Source organism: Ziziphus jujuba, chromosome 12 (genome assembly GCF_031755915.1).
Source record: "Ziziphus jujuba cultivar Dongzao chromosome 12, ASM3175591v1".
In the NCBI taxonomy this organism is placed as follows: Eukaryota; Viridiplantae; Streptophyta; class Magnoliopsida; order Rosales; family Rhamnaceae; genus Ziziphus; species Ziziphus jujuba.
In genome coordinates this window covers 16776651-16803955 of record NC_083390.1, presented here as the reverse complement: position 1 = coordinate 16803955, position 27305 = coordinate 16776651, and the positions used below count along the sequence as shown (strand labels likewise).

The window sequence follows — 27305 nt, the reverse complement described above, 5'->3', positions numbered from 1 at the left end:
ATATGAAGACTAAGCATATATAAAACCTGAAATATTTTGTTGATTGGCTCAACAGACTCAATATTTACAGTAAAAATGTTAAAAAAAAAAAAAAAAGTACTTTTTCCTATTGGGTTGAATACTGTTTTCCGATGGAATGAAATAGAAATAAGAAAAATGAAATTGAAAATATGGATCTCAACACAGTTCGGTTACTTCTAGCAATTATCACTAATACATTTTTTTTTTTTTTAACTTCTTATCTTTCTCCCAACTCGTGCCTAACTATCAAAAATAGTTTCTTTCCACCTCTTTACCTTTTTTTTTAATTTGTTTTATATATATATATATATACACATTTCAGAAATTTGTATATCTTTTAGGATAAATTCATTTAAAGTTGCTGAGTTATAGAAATGTAGCATAATAAAATTGGTTGTAAATTGAATCTTTAGTAAATCTGAGTGGAAAAAAAAAAAAAAAAAAAAACTACAGTACAACCAGAGTACATGAGGTTCACCATTATATTAAAGAGGAGAATATACTACAGTACAACCACCCTTGTATGACCCATTCAGTTACTGTTTTCTCGAGTCCTCTGCGAACTAGTGGATCATATTCGATAACTCCATATCTCCTGCTGCCCTCCCTATTGATACTGGGAGAAGGGAAAGAGAGAGAGGGTAAAGTAAATAAAAATGCAAATTTTTTTTTTTTTTTTCTCATCGTATTTCAACGGTTTGAAGTGTGTGTGCAAATGTAAGCCATATTTCGGGGACCATCTCCTAATTGATCAACTGGATTCTGGAGGTTGTATATAGGGCCGTTTCCATTAAAAATTGCATCAATCTACTTCCAATCTGGATAGTACAAGAACCAAAATGAAATAGCAATTGCAACAACAAGATGATCTTCAGCTGTAGAACTATAGAAATCACATACCTTAACATGGGTCTTCCTTACCCCAAGGCTTAGAGTCATCCTGTTTTTGTTCACTATTTCCCTTAATTGCTTCACCTTCTGCTTTTTTATTAACTAACCTTCTTTCTCAGCTTCTGTTGATCTTTGATTTGTTTCTCTTGTTCATTTGTAACAGAAGCAGATTCACCCTCAGGGTTTGTTATCAATTGTGTTCTTCTCTGTCTTTCTTTAAAAATCTGTGTATCTTAACCTGGTCCATGTAAGAGATCCTCATGAATAATTCTTACATATCCAAAAGAATAAAACACCTATTTTACGTCATATAAAGTAAACTAAGCGGTCACAATTACAAAATTTAGCTGCAAACTGACTGCTAAAATATAGCAGCTGAAATTCTTGTTGAAGTATATAAAAAGGACATGTGGGTAACAGCATCAAAGAGATGAAATTGCTTTTAACAGAAACCTTCAGCTAGTGAAGGAGGAGTTTAGGAAGAAAAGGATTCATTAACTTGCATTGAGAAAGTACAAAAAGTTCAAGCCGATTTGTCAAGACTATCTCTAAGACAAACTACAAACTAATTAATCCCTCACAGCCACTTTTTTATTTTGAATATGGCCACAATTCATACTATGGCAAACATAAAGATTTGGGTTCTGTTTGGATAGTTTGCTACATACTATATACTTAAAAAATATTATCAAAACAAAAATGTTGATCAGACACTTTGGCAAAATTGAGATTCTAAGTTTACTCACCTAATGTTGAAGGGCTTCACGCATCTGGCAAGCGGCTTGTACTACACTGACATCCCCAATTCCTCCACTATCTGTCATCAACAACCCCATCAACTTATGCAGTGTAATAACTGCCATCGTATCTAATGGTAAGTGATCCAAAAACGGAGCATACGATGGTTTATTCTTCGTTTCCTTGTACATCTTCTGATCGGCAGCAATTGCATCACACAAAGGCTCAAACCAACCACAGAACAACGACTTCACATAAGGCTCAACTGGGAAGTTTCTGCTCACACCTACCCATTAGAAGCTCTTGGTAATCTTTGGCCGCTTCTTCCCAATCCTCTGTCTCAATCTGTATCTGTTTCTCTATCTCATCCAATAACTCCTGGTGTTGGTTTTCATCTGGACCAGATGGTTCCTCCTTGGCATCAGTGGAAACAACACTATAACCTTTTACACTATTAGAGAACCCAGGAAGACCAAAAGGTTTACCTGAATTCAGTAAACTGGGTTTTCAGTACTGTAAACCGAGAATAAATTACTACTGAAAGGCCTAAACTCTTCAAGAAATTTTTGAGTCTTTGGAAAATTTATCAGAGCTAGAAAACCAAGATGGAATTTGAGACTCGGAGGAGAAGTTGATCTTCCTCGAAGCAGCTTGTTTGGCTAAGTTCCTCTAACATATTTTTTAAAATCAAATTTATAATTAATTTATCAGTCTTGAAGAGGAGAATTGGACTTTGAAGCAGACAAAGCAGAGGTGAAGAAGTGGTACTGATCATTCAACAATGATGGATTGAGAATTTTCCAGGAAAGTTTTGAACAAAAGGAAATTAGAAGAAAGTTAAGAGGTGGCACAAGGAAGAAGAATAAAAGTGAAATGGATGAGCAAGATTTCTGAAGCAGGAAGGGGACAGCAACAGTGTATTGCCCACCTCTGAACCCTCCTTGAACCCTACGTAACTACGTTAGCCTTTTTCTAATTTTATTTATTTATTTATTTATTTTATTTAGGTTTTTAGTTGAATCCTGTGCCACTAACCCAGCAGGGTAGTTTATGTATCGGGCAGATCCATCGGGTCGGGTTTTCTTTTTCCCAAAATAATCGTGCATTACATATGTCATGACATTTCTCTATTAAATGTGTGATTTTTTTTAATTATTTTTTTTTTTTTGGAAATTAAATGTGTGATTATTTGATTATAAAGAACTATGACCAAAAAATGAACTATAATCTAAGCATATATAAAAAATGAAAAAAGAGAAAAAAGAAAAGGAAAAAAAAAAAAAAAGAACTTTTTCCTATTGAGTTGAATAATGTTTTCGAATAGATTAAGATAGAATAGAAATCTGAATTCCATCACCATTTAGTTACTCATAGCAATTATCACTAGTGAAATTCAACTACCAAAAATAGTTTCTTTCTGCTTCACTTTTTTTTCTTTTTTTTTTTCATATTACCATCACTATATGTACACAAATTTTAAAAATTTATATATATATTTTTTTTGGTAAATTCTTTTAAAAAAAATTAGCACCAATATATATTGAATTTTATCAGTGTTAACACATTACATCCTAAAGAATTTTTTCTATCAATTTGCATTCGAACTTATAAAATCTTGCAAATGTTTGTTGATTTTTTTATCAAGTACTAAACAGAAATTAGGGTGAAAGTGTAATTTTATATAATTTAAGATGAAAATTATAAATTTTTTTAAATAAAAGTAATGATAAATTTTTTAAATAAAAGTAATGATAAATTTTTTAAAATTTTAAAAAGATTATATGCAATTTTTCAAAAATAAAAAATCTTTAAATATAATAAATATTCTAAAAATTGAATAAATAAAAACTAATAAAAATATGAATATGAAAAAGAAAACTGCATAGATTATTATAAAAATGCAAATATAAATTTTTAAAAAAATAAAAATAATAATTTATGCTTATTACAAATATTATAAAAAACATAATGACCTATAAAAAAAAAAAAGCGATCTAGCATTTTTTATAAGATATGTTTTTTTCATCTTATTATATGTATTTTTTATATTTATATTTATTATTCAGAATAATATTTTATAATATTTTGTTATATTTGTTATTTATAAAATTTTATAAAATATAAATATAACAAAATTTTGTTACATTAGTTCTATATAATATAAAATATAACATATTTTTAGCTGAAATATTATAAAAGTATTGTTAACTTATTTTACAAAATATTTATAAAAAATTGTTATATTATAAATGAAAAATATATATAATAAATAAAAGAACATATTTTATAAAAATAATTTTTCAAAATTTCTTTTTATAATTTAGCAATACTTGATCACTTTCTTTTTTATAGGTCTTTGTTTTTTTTTTTTTTTTTAATCTCTAAGATATGCACAAATTATTATTTTTATTGTTTTGTGCATTTAAAATTTTCTAATAATATACGCAGTTTTTTTTTTTTTTAATTTACATATCCAAAAATTTTTTATTGGTTTTTATTTATTTATTTTTTTAGAATATTTATTATATATAGAGATTTTTATTTTTATTTTTGAAAAATTACATTTGCAATTTCTTTTAAAAAAATTTAAACAAATTATTTAAAAAGATAATAATCATCTATATTTCTTTAAATTCTTCATTATTTTTTATTTGAAAATTTTTACAATTTTCCACTTAGAACCATATAAAATTACACTTCACATTTTCACTTTCGTCTAAAATCTTACATAAAAATCAACAACGCAAGGATTTTATAAATTTAGAGTGCAAATAGCCAGTAAATTTTCAAGATACAAAATACCAACTCCAATAAAATTTACAATGCAAAGATGCCAAATTGCTGTACTAAAGAAACGTAACATTACAAAATGGGCAGTAAATTGAACCTTCGTTATATCAGGGCTGAGCATGTTTTACAGACTCACCCACTCGCACTATCACCCTTGGTGAAATATAATTCTTTCAAACATGGATCCCTAAGAAAATTCAAAGGAACACCAAAGAATATGCAGAGACACGGCACAAAAGATATTAAGAAAATCACATGAAATTTGAATTTTAAAACGAGCATTATAAATCAACAGCAGCAGCCAGCACATCATAACAATAATAATTACTTTTCCATCACAAAGTATATGAGCATCACTCTCTCTCTCTCTTCCCCCTCCCTTACCCAACCAAAAACCCAGTGTGCATGAACCTGCTTTGTGTGCACTGTTTTCCCTATCCTAATTGATCTCTCTCCCTTTCTATAATGCCAAAATTTTTCATTGAACAATGTCTTAATGGGATATTTAATCACTCCAAGGATCAGTCTCTGCCCTCACTTCCGATGGTTCGATCACTTGAGCCTCCGAGGATTCACCGGCACTTGCATCAGACTTTGCAGCATTGTCATCTGTTGCTGCATCTGTCTCCTCTTCTGATCTACCCCATCTTCCTCCCAGGGCCATTGCCATCATCTCATATATTTTGTTTCCCAACTCAGCTGGGCTGTCAGGCTGCATGATCAATTGGGAAAGTATCATCATTACGACTAATTCCCATATTGTTTATGTAATGGTAACATCGAATAAAAGATGTTTCTGCATTGTCCTTACCGTGAATCCACTGGAGATCAAGGCCGTATCGTATAGGAGATCAACTGCTCTCTTGGCATCAATGCTATCAGGAGCATTCTTGCATGCAGCCTGCAAAAGAATAAACAAAGTAAATCAACCCTTTGAAGCCATAACTACTTTCAAATTGTTAACCATTGTAGATTTCCTCCACACATGGGCATACAAAAATGATAGATATTCTCACAACCAGTTTTACATTCTAGTAGACTTTAGTGAACAATTGATTAGATTACAACAATATTTCCAAGTGAAGCACTAACTAGTGCAGAATTCAAATTAGCTTACATTTAGGTCTTTAACAATGGGATGATCTGGATTAATTTCCAATATTCTCCTCCCCCTCATGAATTCCAAACTTGAGGTATCCCCAAGAGCCTGAGCTTTCATCAATCTGTCAAAAAGGAAAAATCTGTCAATATGACCTTTCCTTGAGCGTTTATTTTTAACACGGTCCATAACGTACCTTTCCATATTAGCGGACCATCCAAACTTGCCAGAAACAAGAACACAGGGAGATGAACTCAGACGCTTAGAGATTTGGACTTTTGCTACCTTATCACCAAGCTGTTGCTTTACCCAATCACATAGAAGATTATATTCCTGTTTGGTTTCTCTTTCTTTGACCTCATCGTCGTCACCTGGCATTTCAATGGAACTCTCCCATTGAGAAAGGTGCGCACAAGAATAGAAAAAATGAAGCAATAATAGGTTATAAACTTTAATAATAATAATAATATAAGTGAATGCAAGAGCACCAACCAAGCTCTAGATCTTCTTTGCTTATGTCAACAAATTTCTTTTCTTTGTAGGTCTGCAAGTTCTGGATCGCAACTTCATCAATGGGCTCTATTAAATATAGAACCTGAGAGAAAATAATTACATCAGCCATTATCCCAAAAAAATTCAGAGTAACATATAACACACCAGAGAAAGGAACATACACAAAAAATATGAGAGAACATTTTTTCAGAGTTGAGCAATAAAATTAAGGAGAAATCCCAAAAGCATAGTAACTTCGTGCCACGGATTTTGCTAAATAAGCTCCACTAAAAAGGGAGCAGTCTTGCAGAACACACAAAGACATACCTCAATATCTTTCTGAAGCAACTTCTCTAAGAATGGAGCAGACTTGGCACTTTTCAGACTGTCTGTTGCCAAGTAATAGATAGCGTTCTGGTTCTCACCCATGTTCTCAACATAGTTATCTAAACTTGTTAGTTCTTCCTCATTTTTCGAAGAGTAGAACCGCAAAAGAGGTGTTATGCGCTTGTGATTCCCAGAGTCCTCAATGCATCCCAACTTTATAAACCGGCCAAAGTTCTCCCAGAATTTCTTGTAATCCTGCAATCAAATTCAACCATTTTCAAGAAATAAAAATAAATAAAAAATAAAAAACCTCAAGAGGAAATAAGAAAACTGCATTTATATAGCTACAGACCTCTTTATTTTCACTTTCAGCTAGATCTTGGATCATGTCAAATGTTTTCCTCACAAGTCTCTTTCTCATGATTCTCACCTGAAAACACCAGATAGATGGGAAACTAAGAGCACATGCAAAATTAAACTGAACATAAAACTGCAAGAATTTTATAAATTTTATAGAAGTGTGTAAAGTTTACGGAATTACAATTCGGCTTTCTTGAAGGATCTCTCGAGAAACATTTAGAGGAAGGTCATCAGAGTCCACCACACCCTTCACAAAACTCAAATACCGTGGAAACTGCAAACCAATTTCAAATTATTTAGTAATACGTCTGAGGGGTTTCATATGAAAATACAAGTTGACATCAAACTGGAAAATATATACTCTTAAGTGAGATGCATATAACAACATGATGTGTTGCTCGGGCAATTGTAACTTGCTTGATAGGAGTTATTAAAAACCTACTAAATGCCTAACAAACCACTCTTCTGCCATAGAAGTTTTAAGATTGCAAAAAAGTTAAGTTCCAAAAAGACAGAGATAGAACAAAACATGTTTTATAAAGTACATAACATTGAAATGTTCAACATGGAAGAATATCTTATTTGATTAAAATACAAAGGAAATGACTTTAATTTTCAATCTCAATGTACACACACTAGAACCTAATTTATACTTGATGAAGAATATAGTCAACATCAAACCATACACACAAGGACTCCATAGAATCTAAAGTTAGGGATAAAATGAATTCAATCGGAAAGTAACAAACTTACCAGCTCACCATCAAAATCATCTGAGATAAACACCCGTTTCACATATAAACGTATATTTTTAGTTTTTGGATTTATTACATCCTCGTTGTTAAGAGGCCCCATTCCAGGAATATAAAGAACACTCCTGAACTCCACCTCACCCTGCATAATTTTAAAATTAAAAGTCAAACTCCAAACCATCTATATTATTCACTTTACAGAACTATGTTGTCTGCATACCTCAGTTGTGAAATGAGTGTATGCAAGTGGATCCAAGAAATCATTGAATGTTTTCTTGTAGAATTCTTGGTACTCTTCTTTTTGAACTTCCTTTGCATTCCGCATCTGCATTTGAATGAAAAGAAACATGAAGTTCATTACATGGAGTATCAAGCAAAATGAAAGCCACCTAGAAACAAAAATAAAAATAAAAATAAAAATCATACAATAGCATCGAACCACCTCAGAGCATAAACAGCATAACTCACCCAAATTGGTTTTGTTTCATTGACTAGTTCCCAGTCCCAATATTTCTCGGTTTTTGTTGTCTTCTTCTTTTTCTTCTCGCCCTGTTAACAAGTATAGTAACCTACTCAATATCATACTAATCAAAAATAGAAACTGCAATGCCCTAAAATAGGATTCTATGCTAATTACCTCTGCTTCTCCTTCTTTTGGTTCTTCCTCCTCTTCCACCTGTCAAGGATACCAATGTCATAAAGATATGACTACAGAAATATCAAATTGAAATATCAAATTAAGTTAGATTTTTAACAGCTATAATTTCCAACTAAAAAAATCTTAGTGAAAGACTGGGCTTGTTATCTTATGTTAGCATTTTGTGAAAAAATAACAATTGAAGCAGAGGGTTTCAAAAAAACTGATTTATAATATTATAACTTTTATAATAATAATGAAATATATAACTTATTAATTTATAATATTTTATAATATATTTATCTATTAATTATTAATTTATAAGCTGAGATGAATCAGATAATTACACTGCAATGTTCAGGATTAAACTAAGAGATCAAGACAATGAAAGCTAATTCATCAAGTTATGGTAAATAACCATCAGACTGATTTCGACTTAACAATATCCATTATTACCATCTAGTATTCTTTTATAATGAAGGATGATAGTTAACATGATACACAAAACAAAAGAAGTAAGATAACCTTCATTTGATATCTAATTATCTTATTTCCCCCCAAAACCAACTCAATAACAGTTAAAAGTGTTCATTAACACAAAAATAGGAGTTCTCACCTCAACAGTCCTTGATTTTTCCAACCAAGTATAGATAGGGAAAGAAACAAACTGCGAGTAATTCTTCACCAAATTTTGAATTCTGGTTGGCTCTGAGAATTCATATTTGTCATCAGCCTGTGAAAACAACAGAATTCTAAATGACTTCTAGTAATAAGGCAAGTATATCAAATGTTATTGCACTGAACTCTGTTAATACACGTGGATCACAATTTGCTGATTGAAAAAGTAAAAGAAAATAAAAAAGAGAAACAACTCAAATGAACAATAGGGCAAACGTCCCACACAAGATAAGGCATAAACTTCTGATACAATTATAGTGACCCTTATAATGAGAAAATAAATAAAGCGGCAAAAGTACCCTTAAATAGAGTGTGATCTGTGTTCCACGTTGCAGTTGCTTTTCAGGATCTGTCTCTTCCTTAATTATATATGAGCTACTATCAGCCTCAGATTCCCAAACGTATTGCTTATCTGACCTTGGGCTTTTTGTGGAGACAACAACCTGATTGTGCATATATATATCACCTATAGTTAGCAACTCCATAAACAGATGTTATCAGATGCGTCAATAATTCAATATTTATATGTATAGCAACCCCCAAGAAAACTGCTGAATGCTAATATAAGATGCATGACCAAGAGCATATTGCTGTGACAAGGCATGATCGAAACACAAAAAAACAGTCCACACCTTCTCAGCAACAAGAAAAGCAGAATAGAAACCAACACCAAATTGACCAATCAACCCATTATCTGCACCAAGATCCTTATTTTCCTGGAAGAGTAAAACGTCAATATAGTTAATATTGAAGCCTCAAATAACACAATACAAAACTAAATGCAACTAAGTGCATAACTAGTTCTAGATACATTGACAGGGGAAGAAGATACCTTCAATGCCTTCAAGAATTTTGAAGTACCACTCTGAGCAATAGTTCCTAGACAATCAATGAGCTCCTCTTTTGTCATTCCAATACCAGTATCCCTGAGAAATCAGAGAACACAATTTCAGAAAAACACACTCTTCTATCCTCCAAAAAAATGAGGCTTGAAATCACTTTACGTTATAGTGATGGTCCCATTATCTGGATCAGGTTTGATTCGTATCTCTAGATCACCAGCATCTCCAAGCAAAGAAGGCTCAGTCACACTTAAAAATCTCAACTTGTCCAATGCATCACTTGCATTACTGGAGAGAAAAAAATAGTAATAATAGTAAATCAGTATATGACCGAAACCAAAGAAACCACCGCCATATAAACACCAATTCTCATGATCTCTCATGTCTCTTATGTCATACGCACATTTTAAGACACGTTAGAGATACGGGACAGAAAGGTATAAAATTCAACCAAAGATTTGCAAACCACATTGTTCAGAGACTAGGAACAAGAAGTATGGTGTCCTCACATAGGCTGCATCATTGTCATGTGCAGCCCATAACTAGTTTAAAATTTGTAAAAAAGAAACAAGAATAGCGGAAATTCAAATCAAAAGAAGTCCGTATAAATCAAAAATAGCAATAAACAACTCACCTGACAAGCTCTCGAAGGAACACCTCCTTGTGGCTGTAAAGACTATGAACTATCAAATCTAATAGTCGACTGACCTGCGAGTGGTTACAATCTCAAATTCTCAATTCCCAAATGACAAACAATAAGTCAGCAATCTCACGTGTGAAAACAAAAGATAATCTTTATCAAATGGAAATGAGCACAAATTGAACCCCATTCAAGTTATCATCCCAATATATTACCAAAACTTCATAATATATACACAAAAGTACTCACTTTACTAAAAAAAAAAAAAAGCATAAATACATAAAAGATTAAAACTTTCAAGTAGATTTTGGTCATGGGTTGGAGAAGCAATTCCAATATTTACAACTTCTTTCAATTCCCCTATTCTCTCAGAAACAGAAGAGAGTTTAGGTAAAATTTCCAATTCTGGGAACACAAAAAAGACAAAAACTTTATAAGAAAATGAAAGAAACCCACCTCGGCTTGGTACTCAAATTTCTCGCCAGAAGTATCGCCGGCCTCCTTCTCGGCAACCGCCGCTTCACACCGCACGGCGATTCGACTATTTCTCCTCTCGAGCTTCCACTTCAACCCACTACATGATAAGCCCCTTCCGATCCCATTTTGTGGGACAAAAGTGCTTCTAAAGTTGAATACTTTACTGGGATTTCCAGCTGTGAAGGGGGATGAAGAGGGAAGTGTAGCTAGAGAAGCGTTGGCTAAACTCCTGCTTAGAACTGGAGCCATTGAGAAACAGCCCTAGAGAGTACCGCAGAAAAATATATTGTTTTGTGGGTGAGAGAGTTGGGAGAGTGTAAAAACCCTTGAAAGAGGGGTTTAAGACTTTGATGCTGCGAAGGCAGATTGTTCTAGAAACTACAGAAACAACCGGGAGGCTTTATTTGGAGCTATTTGTGTGGAATTTGTAAGGCCTAGATGCTGCCATTTCAGCAACCACATTATCTGCTTAACTATTCTTTTTTCTTTCTTTTTTTTAGCACTTTGATAGGAAAATTGTCCACCGGAAAAATAACTTCTTTTTTTAAAATAAAAATAAATAAATAAATTCTGGACTTTTTGGAAGTCTTATTTTATTTATTAACCTGGGTTTGAAGTCTTATTTTATTTTATTTTTTCTTCACCAAAATTAGAAAAGTTAGATGGTCTTCTCTGAGAAAACCTTCAAGCTATAATTTAATTGTAACATGAAATTGTCAAAACAATAATTTCATCAATTCTCTCCCACGTCCATGAGCATAATTATAAAAACCAACAGATAATTATTATTTTTTTTGCAATAAATTGCAGAAATAATGCCATAAAAATAAGACTACTTTGTAATGTTAATTTTTGTGTAATAGACAGGATCGATGATGCTTCACTAAGCTTCGAGGCCCCAAAAAAATGCTTGGTATAAAACATGGCTGCTAATTAATTCTTTTCCTCTCTCTCTCTCTCTCACTCTTGCAATGTGCGTACTTGCTTCTTGCTGAAAGGTTTTCAGCTAGTGGGTTTATTCAAAAGTTACTTTGAGTCAATTCAAATTGGGTCCAATTCAATTAAGTAAAATTTAATTTCTTCAGAGTCTAGTGCAACTTCGTAATCATACTTTTTTTTTTTCTTTGCAATTTTTTTTTTATTTTTTTTATTTTATCTCGGATATGGAAGTTGTATCTCTTAACTGAAATCTTCACGCACTGCCGTTCTTCTTCCTTTTCAAACTTCTGTTTCCTGTAGTTGGAGGTCTTGTTACTTTATCACTTTCTTTCCACTTTCCAGTTAATGAAAGGATAAAGAAATATATACATTTATGGGCGGCTTTCTGCTTCCTTAGATATTGAACAGTTCATCAAAATCGTGTGTTTGAGATGGAAAATTGATAATGGATATGCCAATTCAATCTGTGGCCATCCTTGGCATCAGAAACTGCTTAACCTTAATAAGCAACAAAGAAAATTTGGAGTTTTGACAGAAATTGGAGTTTATATTCTTTCACAGCACAAGCTATCAACTAAAAGAGTGTTAAGGCAAACCAGTAACTACCGAGGACATTCCAGCTCCCTTTACCATATATTTTCACAATGAAGAAGTATGCTGTAATGGATTTTAGAATAAAATCATCAACTATGAGTACAACTATTACCATATTGAATTGAGATTTATAGTTTGCAATACTTATTGCTTGTTTTATTCATATCAGGCCAGAAAAAGAAAGGAGAAAGAGAAAGGAAAACTCCACATAAGAAGGCTGCATGCATGCATGCCTCTGTATATATAACCATGGAAGGAGTCATTCCCATCAGCCAAAAACATCCCAACCAATCAATCAAACAAGGAATCAGAGGATCAATTTACAACTCAAGTACTTTTTAGACTTCCCACCTCAAGCCTCTGAAGCTGCTTGCTTTAAACAATCTACATTGCATAATCCAACTGATCTCACCATATCTCCTAAGCTGCATTCATTGATTTCAAGCAGTCACTGTCAGAATGAAGCATAAAACATTAGCAGTCAATGAAAACAAGTTTAAAAAACTGACCGATCGAAGCTGTTTCGTGCTCTCTCTGACTGATCCGTGCTGTTCCTTGCCTTCCCAGATCGATCCATGCTCCTTCTTGATTTCTCCCTCCTGTCGGTGCTGCTTCTTGATTTCTCTCTGCTGTCTGTGCTCAGCCTAGATTTTTCTCTTTGCCCGGTACTAGACCTAGACTTCTCTCTATGGTCAGTGCTTGACCTTCCCTTCTCTGCATTTTGATCTGTGGTCTTTGAAGCACACTCAAGTTGATCTGTAGCTTGCTCGCTAACATTTCCAATACGTGGAAGTTTCTCTATGGCAGATATGAACTTTTTGAGGTGCTTCAAGTACTCTGGATAAGCTTCCAAGTTACAATGATTTCCTCCTTTAAGCCACAATGGCTCATACTTCTCTCTGCAAAGCTCCCATAGCTGCTTACCATGAGAGAAATCTACAATTTCATCTTCAGTTCCCTGTCAGATTTAGCAGCTGTATCATATAGGAGAATCTTACACCAAAATCAGCTTAAAAGCAAAATTTCTTAGGAGTATGGAAATTTGACTTTATAAGGCAATATATATCACTCTATATATTAGTTGATAAAGAGGATGTCAAATGGCTACTATCTACTAAATTCCATTTTAGCTGATCTTATCACTGTCATGGAATTCATAAACTGTGAAAAATTGATCTGAGTTTATATGGCAAAGCATTGAAATTAAAGCTTCCCTGGTAATAGGATTTGATGTCTCTGTATTTGATACAGAGCATATACATTCCAAGTTTTCCCAACAACCAGGCCTAAGCTTCCTAAAAAGTTATAAAACAAACCAAAAAAAAAAAAAAAAAACAAAAAAAAAAAAAAAGAAAAGAGGAGAAACACCAAAATCCATTTTAGTAAATTTTCACTAGAAAGTATCCTATTCATTTTAGCTGAAGAGTTTTGAAATAGTATATTTCATTTCGCAATTCTTTTAGTTTGATTTACAAAGAAGGCAAAGAGCCTAGAAACTGTAAATTTCAGTTCAACTTGACAGAAATTTAAATTGGTAGTTCACAGACAGATTAAATGTGAACCACATAACGCATACAAATGCTTAGAATCACTATATAGCAAGGAAAAGCTTTTGGAAATAAATTGACTCACATGAATTACCAAAACTGGACAGTTGACGAGTGGAATTTTGTCGATATTCTGCAATAAAACAAGATCAAACATTGAATGAAGAACATGATTACAAAGATTAAAGCAAACATATGGTAACAGCACATTGAAAACAGAAAAGTACATGCAGATAAAAACCTTATAAATGTCGAACCAGAATGTTCGCTTGACAGGATACATAACTCGAAGGCCAGACAAGATTGGACTATGCAGGACTACAGCTCTCAAGTGAGGCAATCGAATAGCTAACTCCAAAGCAGGTCCACTTCCAACTGACTGCCCATACAATATAATGTCTTCCTCTCTCACACCATATGTTTCTTCGAGACATTTATACGCAGCCTCTATGTCTGCATAGGTGTCCTGCTCACTTGGCTAATTGGGAAAATTATGTTACACGTATAATCAATAGTCTGCTCTTAGTTATATGCAGAAAACTAAGCAGATCAAAAATAATCAACCAAGCCAAACAAGGACGATGACATTATAAGTCCAACTTGCTTAGAAAATGAGCATAAAAACGAAACATAAAGAAAAATAGTCTGGTGCAGCATTTTATGTTTCATACTTTGTTTTTATCAAATCATTTTAAAACTAAATAAATACCATAGCTATTATGTTAAAAATTTGTTTGAATATTCGTCAACTGGCTTGTAAGAACATTTCCTGCATGAACTTGGGAAATGTTAAAAATAGTTAGCATATTCATACTCTGCCTACCCTATTTAAAAGCACAAAGTTCAAATCCTTTTTTGGACTTCTAAAAACTTTTAAACAGTAACACGTGCGTAGTCTTTTTGAGGAAAAGAACACAGAATATATACCTTTCCATTAGATTGTCCATAGCCAGAATAATCATACCTGCAAAGCACAAGAAAACACACAGAGTCTCATACTATCTGTAAATTCAAAGGAGTTTCTCTCCTTTAAACTCGAAAATATCCGAAACCCATTTATACTTACCCCATAAGATTAACACCCAATTGAAGACTAAGCTCAGTGAAAATGTGATACATCTGACCAAGATCAGCAGCATTTCCATGAGAATAAAGCAGTGTTAGTGAAGCTGAAGGGTTTTTAACGTACATAGCCACTATCTCATTCCCTTTCTTGGTGATCAACTTCATAACATCAACATCCTCTCTAGGATGAACATCTGACATCCTCATCTTGCCTGTTGATTCATCCAGATACAAGTTATATGAAGGAGGGTCGGGTGGGAAAAATGCAAATTTTGCAGCCATTGAAGATGTTGCAGACCCCATTTCAATGTATAAAAGACAAAAACAAAGATGTACAAAATAAGGAAGACTTAGTTTGTCCTGAACTGCATGGTAAAGATTTGGCCTATAGTTATAATCTGTTTGGACTATATGATGTTTGTGTCTTTTTGGCTTATGAATTTGAATGAAATTCTGTTTGGTTGTTCAGAAAATTTTTGAAAACTTTGGTATATGGGGAGGGAGAGAGAGAGAGAATTAGAGAATAGGCAAAGATAGAAAGTACACAAAGATGGATGAAGGAATTTTTGTCGGCTAGCGTTGTTGCTGATTAAGAGTGATTTCCGGGGTTCTGATTTTGTGAAGAAGTTTTTATGGTATTTGTATGAAAAGAAAAGGGAATTGATAACATTAACTACTGTAGGTGAAAATTTTGGTAAAACTTTGGGAAAGGCCAAGTCCTTCCTTTATTTATTTATTCATTTATTTTTTTGGTTTGATTTTGTGATGCGTATCATCAGCTGGTACACAATATCTCGCCTTTTTTGATATATTTTTGAGAAGGAGACGTCATGGACAAGACACAGACCGCTCCAACAGATCTTAACCAAGAATTATTGCTGTTTTCATAATTTCATCAAAACCGAATTTTTTTTTTTCCTTTTTTTGAAATGTGGTTGCTTATTTCTTGGTCAACTTTGATGAGTTTTGGCCTTAAATGACAATAAAAACATAGATTTTTAAATTTAAAATAGCAAAAAATGTTTTCCTTATTTATTAGTTTTTTTTTCCATAAGCTATATATTAATGGATTGAGATCATTTGGCTTTCTTTGAAATTTATTTTTTTCAATAATGATAAATCATATTAATCATCAAATTTATTTACTAAATAGTCATAATAGTATGACAAATGATGTAACAAATAATTGATTTATGTTTTTTAATCATTTATTCATTTAAAAATTCACTTATTTATATTTAAATTACATGAATATATTATTTGATATATATTTTGGTATCTGGACATTACTTTTTTTTTCTTTCAAATCTCCATTTATATTGAAGGTATGAAAATTTAAATTCAAAATCATTATAAAACAGTTGACTTGCCACAAGCATGTCCTAACATGGAAGGTTTTCTCTATATTATAAATTTATTAGGGATATTTTCAAAAGAAGTTAAGATGATCATATAATAAGTAAAAATATATTGTGGCTCCATAAGATCCAAAACTACCGAGTAATTATTTAACCACGTTAATGGGTCTTCTAGCTTTTTCTTAATTATAGTTTAGTGCCTCAAATTTCAAAGTTTTCAATTAAGTACCTCCAGTTTTATTTTTGTTTCAAGCGCTTTTAATTTTTAATTTTTTTCAAATGATATTCTCAATTTTAATTATTTCGAAAAAAAAAAAAAGAACCTTTTTTTTCTTTTTTGAAATCTAATTAATTAACCAAATAAACCCTTTATTTTCTGTTATTCCACTTCAATGTAGAGGGTAATAGGGAATGCACCAAAATAACTAATAGAGGGTAATAGGGATTGGTGATAATTTGCTGATCCATTAAAATAGAAGTGTGTCTCGAAAAGTAAAAGGAATGATGAAAGGGTGGGGCTGATGATTTCAAAATGTGAAAGGAAAATGTAAGGGTGGGACTTTGATATAGGAAGAGGGGAAACATCCCATGATTGCATATTAGACTACTAGTACATATCTACTTCATTATTTTTGACCTTGAATGACTTGTTTCTCTTTAGACTCTCTTAGTTTAACTTCCATTACGTTGGCATTTATTCCATAAAGAAAACCAGTCATAATTTGCTTTACAGGGTGTGTGCAACATTTACACACACACACACACACATATACACACACGCACGCACTTCTTTCCCTATTTCTACTTTAGTAGATTGTGAAGTTTTTTAGATAATTACTTATTTGAATTCAAGTTGATCTTGCAAATTATTCATATATATAAAAAAGGGGGTTGGTCTGTCAATTTAATGGAATACATTATGTTTCCATTTTATTATTGTTATGATTATTATTATTGTTATTATTATTATTATTTGTTTTTTTCTTTTTTCTTTTTTACCGGAACCCAATCTCTCTTTAGGAGCAACCTAATGTCTTTTAACGTTGTTTTCTTGAATAATAATTCCATTTTTTTTTTCTTTTACGTTTCTAATATACTACAAGAAACCAAAAATAAAAATAAAGGGGATAACTACATCTTACTACCTCATTTATACTTTTTTTGCACGCTTTCTACATTACCGAACCTCATGTTTACTTTATTATATATGAACACTTTTATTTTACTTTTAGACATTATGTATAGCCAATTTTGCCAAATTTTATTATGGAATTAAATTGCATAATTAAGCTAAACTGATAAAAAAAAGTAATGCCAAAGGGGGTAATATGAGGAATTTTGTAGTTTGAAGGGTAAAGTGTAAAATGTAATATATTTGAAAGGGATAAAATGTAGTTCTTCAAAAAAAAAAAAAAAAAAAAGAAAGAAAAAAAAAATATCTACATTTTACTTCCCTCAACTATACTATGTTTTGCACTTTGCCTCATAAACTATAAGGCCCATCACATTGTTCCTCAAGCTATTATTTTGATTATGTTAGTTTTAGTCTAACTATACAATTTTTCTTAATAAATTTGGCAAGTTAATCTTGCATATTATTCCAAAGGAAAATAAAATAGAATGAAATAATTTATAAACAAAAAGTTATGTGAGTTGTGCGTGATAATTTTATCAAATTAATCTGAAAAAATGCATAATTAAACTTAACTGATAAAAAAATTATAATTCAGAAAATAATATGAAAAACTTAGTATAATAGGGTAAAGTGTAAAAGGTAATATAGTTGAAGGACATAAAATTTAGTTATCCAAACAAACAAAAAGAAAAATGAAAGAGGGACCCATTTTGGAACATTGGACAAGCAAAACTTGGTTGTACCAATCATGAATGTTTTGCTATTTAAAAGTTCTTTGTTTAAACTTTCATCTAGTTAAATGTTCAACCTCAGATTCTCTTTGCAATGATCATACACGTAGACATCAAGCATATATTTGGGCTGACTTTTCTTTTTATTCTAATTTAAATAGTGCAAGGACCAATTTTGCTCTTGGTAGGAAGACCCTCCAAGAGTTTCATTTATAAATTATACAGTATAATGAACTGAGGGGACCTTAATAGTCCTATTTATTTATTTATTTAAATAATAATAAGAATAATGAAGCCCAACCATGGAGTAATAGGAAAGCATGTGTCATGATCAGTAGTATTACTAAACCAATACCGGCAGCTTTTGTCTGGCCATCTTTTACATATTTTAGGATTTTGCAGCCGTCTTCTAGAGACAAGCTCCTAATATGACCTTGCAGAGAGAGACCAAGTATCTTAATTAGATATAGCTATGTTTAAATTACTAAGGCTAATTTTGTTCTACCATAATCCAGTTCCCTTTTTGCTTCAAACATCATGAAAAAGCTAGCCTCAAAGTTTTTGAAATTTCTTTCTTGTATGTACAATTTTTGTTAGTACTAGAAATGAAAGCTTAAATATCACATAATAATCCAAAAAAAAAATAAAATTGCATTATTGTTTTCTATAATTCGAAAGTTGAGAAATTAATTCAAACATAAAATTTTTGCATGAAAAAACAATAGTTTTGCGGTAGATATCTAAAATCGCACGTACGCCATATAAAAGGTAGTTTTATTTGGTAAAAGGAAGCTAAATTGCATTAATTAGCCCATGTTAAAATTAAACCATTCTCATCCTTAATCTTTATTGCAATTGGAAAATGATTATATATATATTTATATATATATAAAAAGGCTCACCCTTGTCTTTAGGCACTGCATGATGGGGTTGGTACTAATCCTCTTTATTAATATGGTGAATATTGAAGTTTGGGGTTGAATTGATAGTTATATGATCTTCTCGCATCCCAATGCAAAATTCTTGAAAACAATGAACTTTGTGGATCAACATTTGTCCACGATGCATGTTCAAGAACTTCAACAGGCTTTACGGGTAGCCAAATGGTCCTTTATACATTTTGAAGCCCAACCATCGTGCATGGACAAGTGGTAATTTATAAAATTAAAACAATGAAAGCTTTCTCATACATTTAATGCGTTGAATTTGGTCCCCATACACATATAAATATGCTAATTTGGCCCAAGCATTTTGTACTTTGCGCCTTTACAACACTATCTATTTCTTCTGCTAAATTGCTCATACAAGTCTTGTTGCTTTGATATCCGGTAAGTTTTTCTTAATTTTAACTTTCTGCTACGTTTGTGTTGTGGGAAAATAGTTATGAGTTTTCACATGGAGGACCACTACTGTTCTGTAAACCCAGGATTAATTTTAAGTTTTCGTGCTTGAGAGACTCAAAAATGGTGGGAAGCGTTTGTGGGTATTTGCGAATACAATGGACCCCTAGTTGCACAGCTTTCAATTTTTTGAAGTAACTGTTGTAAGCCCATGTTTGAATATAAATTTGACTCACCGTAGACGAGGCCGTACCCACCGAAATATAGTTGGTTGGACCACCTTAACTCTTCAACTCTTTATAATAACCCTAAATTACCAAATTACTAAAATGGCTATTATTTTTATTTTTCTTCCTCTTCTTCTTCTTCTTCTTCTTATTATTATTATTATTTTTTTGTGTGTATGTTCATTTGATGTGTCACAATTATTGAGTAGTTCAAGGTATGCTTCAATTCCCACCCCACCGTCCTCAATTTCCATGTTTTCGATCCCCATTTCCTTACAAATTATATTAAGTACTTTCTATATATATAAATATATATGTGTGTGTGTGTGTGTGTATGTATACATATATATATATATATTTTTTTGGCAATAATATATATATATATATATGTATATTTATGTATAATTTTATGAATTGGAATGTATAATTTTTTTTTTTGGGTATATTATACTATATGATTAACCAAATAGAATTCATTATTGTTACATTAATATGTATATTTATATATGTATATATATATATATCTATGTATATATTGGCTTACGTTTTCAAATATATTGAATATTTCGAATTTTTAATTTATGTCATTAATCACAGAAATAAATTTACGTTATAGTTGTATTTGTTTGAACCATGCATTCAATAGATTCGAGTTTTACAATTTTATTAATTTTTTTTTTTAAGTTTCTTTTTCTTATATCGAGAATAATTAAATATATATAGAAAATATAATACGAATTTACCTCGGCAATTGCCAGGCTTAAAAAAACTAAATGCTCTTCTCGTTGAATGCGTGGCGGAGGACAGGCGCAAAACACCCGTACCTTCCGTTTTACGCCAATATACTAATTTTTTGTCATTTTGTAACTAAAAATTCCAATTTGAATATTATTTGCAAAATACATGAAATCCTTGTCTATATGCCTTGAGATTGAACTTACACATGGGCTTCGCGATGTTTTATGCAATATATATTTTGAAAAATGTGAAAGGCAGGGTTCTGGAACCTAGTGTTGATTTGCTTATACATTGTGTTGGACCTGTTTTTGACTTTGGTTTGTTTGTTTATTTCTATATATAAAATCAACATTCTTTCATTTATTTTTCCACTTCTGATTATGCTTTACAACAGACATACCCAAGGAAAGAAAACGAAGCTATATCAAATATGGCTGCTTCTCTGAAGTTGATGATTGCGTGCTTACTCATGTTTACATGGTTGTTTTTAGCACAATCCCAACAAGGTATTTATTTATGCTTCTATCTTCATATGTTCCAAGTGAAAAAAAATCATGTTATCCATTTCGAGTTGGGATAATTCAAATCGTTTTTTGTTTTTTTTTTGTTCCTTTTTTTTTTTTTTTTTTGGTTTCTTTATGTATGAAGATGGGAACTCTGCACCAGATCGAAGTATCCCAGACATTAACAGAAAGGTAATCAATAAGTAACTATTTATACATTATTTTGGGGTGGTGGTTAACACTAAGTTATGGACCATTACCAATGTTACATTACTGGAAATTATGAACGTCTAAAATCCTAAATAAAATATCATTTTATTATTTTATGTATGTTTTACATGTTTATGTATATGCATGTACGTATGTGTGTATCTATTTGAGTGTTTGTGTATCAATTTTAGAGGTTGAAAGTATTTTTATGATGTTGTTTTCACAGGGACTGAAAGAAGTGGTAAGCTATGCAACTAATGTTGCTGAGAACGAAATAGGAGGAAGGAAAATGGCGGTCCAAAAGGTTAAAGAGCATGGTGCTGGGACTGGCCAAGCTGCAGGAAAATGGGGTTCAAAAATGGAACATAAACAAAGTGTTGGCCATTATTTCTCCCCAGAGGTACATGATGTTGACGATGATGATGAAGATGCTGGTTTTGTAGCTTTCAGTGCCGATTATCATCCACCTAGACACCACCCCCCTAAGAATAACTGAAGAATATCGATGCAAGTGCTTTTGAAATGAATCAAGTTTTGTGTGCCCTTAGTGATTTTGTCTTTGATATATTATATATACAGAACTAGATATTTTCTGTTAACCCTTTTTTCTTTTTTTTACATATTTAGATTTTAATGTATTAATCCGATGATAGTGTATCTCTTTTTGCCACATTTCTATTATTTGTTGATTGCTCATGCACCTTATTACATAAATTGTTTTTGGAAATGTTTGTGCATATACACCAATTCTTTTATTTAGGTAATTTTTTGTCTAAGAAGGGCGGAACTTAAAGGTAATATGTTCTAAGGTGATAATGTCTTGAACAATTTTGGACATAAAAACAAAAAATGCAAAAGAGGTACGTTTGTAAACATTATGCAAATGGAAAAAGTCCGACAAATAAGGATGGCAATTTAACCCCCACGGCTCAAAATCCACAGTGCACCGCTCCGTTGCGGGGCCAGTTCGGACCAGTAAACTAAAACCCGGATCAGAACCGGACCGGGCTCGGTGAATAATAACCCGGCCTGATAAATATATATTTTTTATTATTTTTATATAATTTAATTTATGTAAAAGTAAAAAAAACCCTTGAGGAAAACAACCCATTTCATTATCTTCTTGCTGCCGTCTTCAGTCTTCACATTTCACCTTCACCTTCAAAGCTTCACCTCACAAGCTCACAGTCACACTCACAGCTGCTGCCACCAGATGCACTGATCCAGACCATTCACCAACTCTCATCACCTTTCTCCTTCACCAGCTTCAGCTACAGAGCTACTGCCACTTGCCGCCCAAATCTAGACCATTCACCAAGGTATGAGATCTTTTGTCTCTGTTCTTTCCTTTATTTTTGTTTTTTCCTTTTTTTTTCTCGTCTCAATTTTTATTTCTTTAGGGTTTAGTCCTTCTAATTAATGTATATGATATATGATATGGAGTTATAGTTGATATCGATAATTTGAACAGAGGGTATTGGGAAAAAAAAAAAAAACCGCTTCCCTACGAGTTGCATCTTGCTGCTGCTTCTTAACACTTGGGATATGTTTCTCTTTATCTTTATCCTTGACAGTAATGGTGCTTTTAGATGCCTTTGGCTGCGTTTTATTTGTGGTTAGGTAGAACTGTCCTATCTCAGTCACACTTTGCTCAAGCTGCAAGTGAAAAAGAATACAAGTCATACACTTATAAATGCTGGACCTTGACAGCGTCAAACAGGAAAAAACATAGAAAAACAGATATGCTTATGGTCAACTGTATACAATAGTATTTTAAGATAGACCCAGCAAATATCATTGAAGAAGCAACCACACCTAAAAGTTAGACATTATGTAACTCATTCATTGCATATCAATCTTTTAGTAAACTATCTTACTTACGAACAAGAATTCTTCACTCTAACAACTCAATTAATTTACGACATTGAAAATAAAGGAGTGGAATCAAAAAGGCAAGTGCAAGCACTTGCATGATGCAAAAAGGATAACTAGCTTGCTATGATCAGTAGTACGAAACTTTATCTGAGCAGGTCCATGTAAAAATATTTTTAGGTAGAGATTGGGAGATTAGTGTTAATCATGATTCATGTATATAGGAGTCTATTATTGTGGAAAAAGCTCCGGTTGGTTGATCAAAAGAGTTTGATGGATGCTTGCTGATTATATATATATATATTTAGTTGGTGCTAGAAGTCAAAGCTTTTTGTATTTGCTTCACATGTTGGGCCTGGCACGTTCTTGCTTTATGAATTATGAATGCCTTTTGGTGAGTTTGATGGATGCTTGCTGATAATGAAACCCCTGTTTTAGAGAAAATAAAAAATCAAAAAAAAATTAAAAAGATGATTGCTGATTATATATATATATATATTTAGTTGGTGCTAGAAGTCAAAGCTTTTTGTATTTGCTTCACATATTGGGCCTGGCACGTTCTTGCTTTATGAATTATGAATGCCTTTTGGTGAGTTTGATGGATGCTTGCTGATTATGAAAACCCTGTTTTCGAGGGGGGACAAAAAAATGCTTGCTGATTATATATATATATATATATATATTTTTATTAGCTTATTCTTCTAGATAAGGAAGTAAATTAAATTTATTTATTACAAAAAATGTGTACATTTAATTGTTAAAAAAATTATTGATATTATTTAATATTTTTGTTTATTTTTATAGCAATTAAATTTTACAGAATATTTTTCCATGGAGATTTAAAAAAATAAAAAGTTAAATTTTATTTTATGTGTGTATTTTTATAAATTTTATGTTTATATATTATATTGTATTTTTTTTAAAATATATTTTATTATAATAATAAATTTGAATTTTGATGTATTTTAATATATTTTTATTTTAAAACTTAATACATTTTATTGTAATTTTATTGGATTTTAATCATTTTATTTATATTTTATTTACAAAATTTTTTTTATATAAATACTTCAAAAAAAATTATATTAATTAAAAAAAAAAAAAACTGCTCCGTTCTGTCCTGATAGAAAAATTCCCATTCTTGCCCTACATCTAAAAAATAAGGAAAACGACGGGGATAGGATGGAAAATTCTCCACGCACCGTTGACATGCCTACCGACAAAATATACGTGTATGGTTCTGCATGTGTCGATAATTGGAAATTTTATTTAACATTTATCTATTAAAAAAAAAAAAGAAAGTAACTTGACTAACGTTTATTTGTCTGTCTTTGCTTTCAGATCCTTTGCGGAATCCAAATTGGTAAATTGTATGAAACTTACATTGAATATCATAAAGTTTTTTTCTTCCACAATAAGAAATATAACGCAACGGTTATCTTTCTTTTTAACAAGTCTATCCAAATTCTTATCTCCTTCCAAAACAATGTCCACCCCAAAAAACAAGCAGTCGACACACATCTTGATGTTCCCGTTCCCAGCACAAGGCCATTCACTAGCTCTTCTCGATCTCACCCACCAACTCTCTCTTCGTAACCTCTCCATTACCATCTTGACGACCCCCAAAAACCTTCCTGACCTCCACCGTCTTCTCGTGGCTCACCCCACCATCCAAACCTTAACATTTCCATTTCCTCCCCATCCCAAACTACCTCCCGGAGTCGAAAACGTTAGGCAAATCGGGAACCCAGGGAATATCCCCATCATCAATGCTCTCTCTGATCTCCAACAACCAATTGTCGAGTGGTTCAATCAGCATCCTAACCCTCCCGTCGCCATCGTCTCCGATTTCTTCCTCGGTTGGACTCTGCGATTGGCCAATCGGATAGGCATCCCCAGAATCAGTTTCTTCTCCATCAGAGTTTACTTAGCCTCCGTTCTCGACCACTGCTGGCGTGATATCCGTACGGTTCTTCATCAACCGGTCGTTGAATTCCATGGACTTCCGAGATGTCAGTCCTTCAAGCACGATCATCTCCCTTCCATTGTCCGACGCTACGACGAATCTGATCCCGATATGGAAATCGTTCAAGAATCTCTGACCTCAAATCTCTCCAGTTGGGGTTGTATCTTTAATAGCTTTGAAGATTTAGAAAGTGAATATTTTGACCATTTGAGGACCAAAATGGGGCTCCGTCGGGTTTATGGAGTTGGCCCGTTGAGCTTGATCGGTATTCCCGAAGGTTTAGATCGGGCAAAACTGGATGAGAATTCGGGTTCGAATGTTCTAGACTGGCTCGATGGGTGCCCCGATGGGTCTGTGGTTTACGTTTGTTTTGGGAGTCAGAAATTGCTGACTAGGGAACAAATGGAGGCTTTGGCTTCCGGGTTGGAGCAAAGCAGGACCCGATTTGTTTGGGTTGTTAAAGTGGGTACGGATCAAGAGGTGGAAAACGGGTATGGAGTTGTACCAGATGGGTTTGATGAAAGGGTTGCTGGAAGAGGATTGGTGGTCAGGAAGTGGGCCCCACAGGTGACGATACTGAGTCACCGAGCTGTGGGTGGGTTTCTGAGTCACTGTGGATGGAACTCGACCTTGGAAGGGATAGTAGCTGGGGTGATGATACTGGCTTGGCCGATGGAGGCTGACCAGTTTGTGAATGCTAGGCTTTTGGTGGAGGATATGGGAATGGCTGTGAAGGTCTGTGAAGGAGGTGATGGAGTGCCTGACTCGGACGAGTTGGGAAAGTTGATTGCCGAGTCAATGACTTTGGATTGTCCTGAAAAGGTTAAAGCCAAAGAGATGAAGGACAAGGCCTTTGCTGCAGTGAAGGATGGTGGGAGTTCTTCAAAGGATTTGGATGAGCTTGTAAGAGAATTGCACCTCCTTAAAGTGTCATAATATTTATATGTATGTGTATATTATTCATATTTTTAACGGATTATTACTCTCTTTTTTTTTTTTTTTTTTTTTGGGTGTTTGAACGGATTATTACGCCCTATTACTCTATATATTACTATATTATATTCTGGGTTTTGACAACAATAGAAATGGAATTGTATTTCTTAAGCCAACTTTCTTTGTTTCCAACTCAGGGCATGACTTATTTACCAAAAGAAAATCAAGTCACTTGTTATTTATATACACACGAAGTGCCAAATCTGATTGAAATTAGTAGTTTTTTTATATGGTCTGATTGTTAATTTCTTGCCTTTGAACTTGAAGCCAAAAAAAGAAAAAATTTTTTTTCTTATATTTGTCACATCAACTCTCATTTCTTGTCAAATTTACCATCTAGATTGATTATATAATAAAGTTGAGTAATCACTACCCATAATTTTTTTTTCTTAAGGTTAATTACATTTTATTTTGAATTTTAGTGTATTTATCATGTTACTAACTGAATTAAAAACTTTGATATATTAGCGTTTGAATTACTGTTTCAATATTATTTCAATACAATTTAAAACGTGTGTTTGGAGAGGCTAATGGAACACCCACTTGTGCGTTGTTTGTGACCAAAATCAAGAACATTTGGTGGATAAGAATTAGCTTTTGATTCAGTTTATATTTCCTCTTCACCTCCCTCGTCACATCCTTTGAACTACCAACACAAACCCTAATTCAGAAGAAGGATTTGGAGGAGCTTAAAGATTCCAAGAAGAAGGATTCGGAGGTGCTTACAAGATTCTAAGCTTCAACGATAGCTCAACTACTTCTCTGTTGGAGTTTTGTCAAGTTAATTGTAGTTACAGAAAGTGAGACCAAGGTTGCTTATAGAAATATCAAATTTGATTATTTGCTTATTCACCAATAATAACAAATATCATTTTTCATACAAATATAATAAAGTTCAATATCTTTCTCGATTCTTTTATGTTAAATTGTTAGGTGCTGAACATGTAAACTAAACTTTAGAATATAGTCAAGTTTTTCATTTGAGTGTGTGCATGCCCTGCCATATATTCGTATTATGCCCTTACTGTGTTATTGTTTTTGTTTTGTTTTTCCCTTATCACTTCATGTTTTGGTCACATCACACTACGCGAAAATAGCAATTTAGCGACACCAAATTTATGACGTAATAAAAAAATACGCAATAAAACATCGCTTAATAAGATAATAAGCAACGCACTTTCCACGGCATCACTAAATACAAAAAAATTGAGATCTGGCGACATAAAATTAGCAACGCTAAGAAACAAATGAATTGAAGGTCGCTAAAAACAAAAATAAGCGACCTTGATTTTCAGCGCTGCTAAATATATGACTCAACAGCTTCGGCTTTTGTTGTTTTATTC

General features: G+C 32.6%; 4 protein-coding genes and 1 pseudogene across 5 annotated transcripts; 2 read left to right on the top strand and 3 right to left on the bottom strand.

Moving 5' to 3' along the window:
- Positions 1-447: 447 nt before the first annotated feature.
- Positions 448-2157, bottom strand: LOC107429128 (DNA-directed RNA polymerase 1, mitochondrial-like; annotated as a pseudogene).
- A 2523-nt stretch (positions 2158-4680) lies between these two features.
- On the bottom strand, positions 4681-11125 carry LOC107429130 (heat shock protein 90-5, chloroplastic). Its single transcript, XM_016039778.4, has 19 exons — positions 10724-11125; positions 10262-10335; positions 9790-9915; positions 9618-9711; positions 9418-9501; positions 9085-9228; positions 8724-8840; positions 8108-8146; positions 7939-8019; positions 7691-7795; positions 7472-7612; positions 6900-6992; positions 6711-6788; positions 6359-6613; positions 6032-6134; positions 5736-5910; positions 5558-5663; positions 5252-5341; positions 4681-5152 (listed from the first exon to the last, which is right to left on the bottom strand). The coding sequence occupies exons 1-19, from the start codon at positions 10991-10993 to the stop codon at positions 4946-4948; spliced, it is 2382 nt and encodes a 793-aa protein (XP_015895264.3). The 5' UTR covers positions 10994-11125; the 3' UTR covers positions 4681-4945.
- A 1111-nt stretch (positions 11126-12236) lies between these two features.
- On the bottom strand, positions 12237-15564 carry LOC107429125 (uncharacterized). Its single transcript, XM_016039773.4, has 6 exons — positions 14891-15564; positions 14752-14788; positions 14066-14302; positions 13910-13957; positions 12787-13235; positions 12237-12702 (listed from the first exon to the last, which is right to left on the bottom strand). Exons 1-6 carry the CDS (start codon positions 15190-15192, stop codon positions 12630-12632), a joined length of 1146 nt encoding a protein of 381 aa, XP_015895259.1. The 5' UTR covers positions 15193-15564; the 3' UTR covers positions 12237-12629.
- Positions 15565-20848: 5284 nt separating this feature from the next.
- Positions 20849-21627, top strand: LOC107429116 (protein GOLVEN 7). The gene is made up of 3 exons (XM_016039762.2): positions 20849-20924; positions 21067-21113; positions 21358-21627. The coding sequence occupies exons 1-3, from the start codon at positions 20849-20851 to the stop codon at positions 21625-21627; spliced, it is 393 nt and encodes a 130-aa protein (XP_015895248.2).
- Positions 21628-22244: 617 nt separating this feature from the next.
- On the top strand, positions 22245-26078 carry LOC107429119 (UDP-glycosyltransferase 89A2). Of its 2 annotated transcripts, none has more exons than XM_016039766.4 (2): positions 22245-22450; positions 24345-26078. In XM_016039766.4, the coding sequence occupies exon 2, from the start codon at positions 24376-24378 to the stop codon at positions 25903-25905; it is 1530 nt and encodes a 509-aa protein (XP_015895252.2). In that variant the 5' UTR covers positions 22245-22450; positions 24345-24375; the 3' UTR covers positions 25906-26078. The 2 variants fall into 2 exon arrangements, with proteins under 2 accessions (XP_015895252.2, XP_060669595.1); XM_060813612.1 differs by lacking the exon at positions 22245-22450 and adding an exon at positions 24171-24235.
- Positions 26079-27305: the final 1227 nt, after the last annotated feature.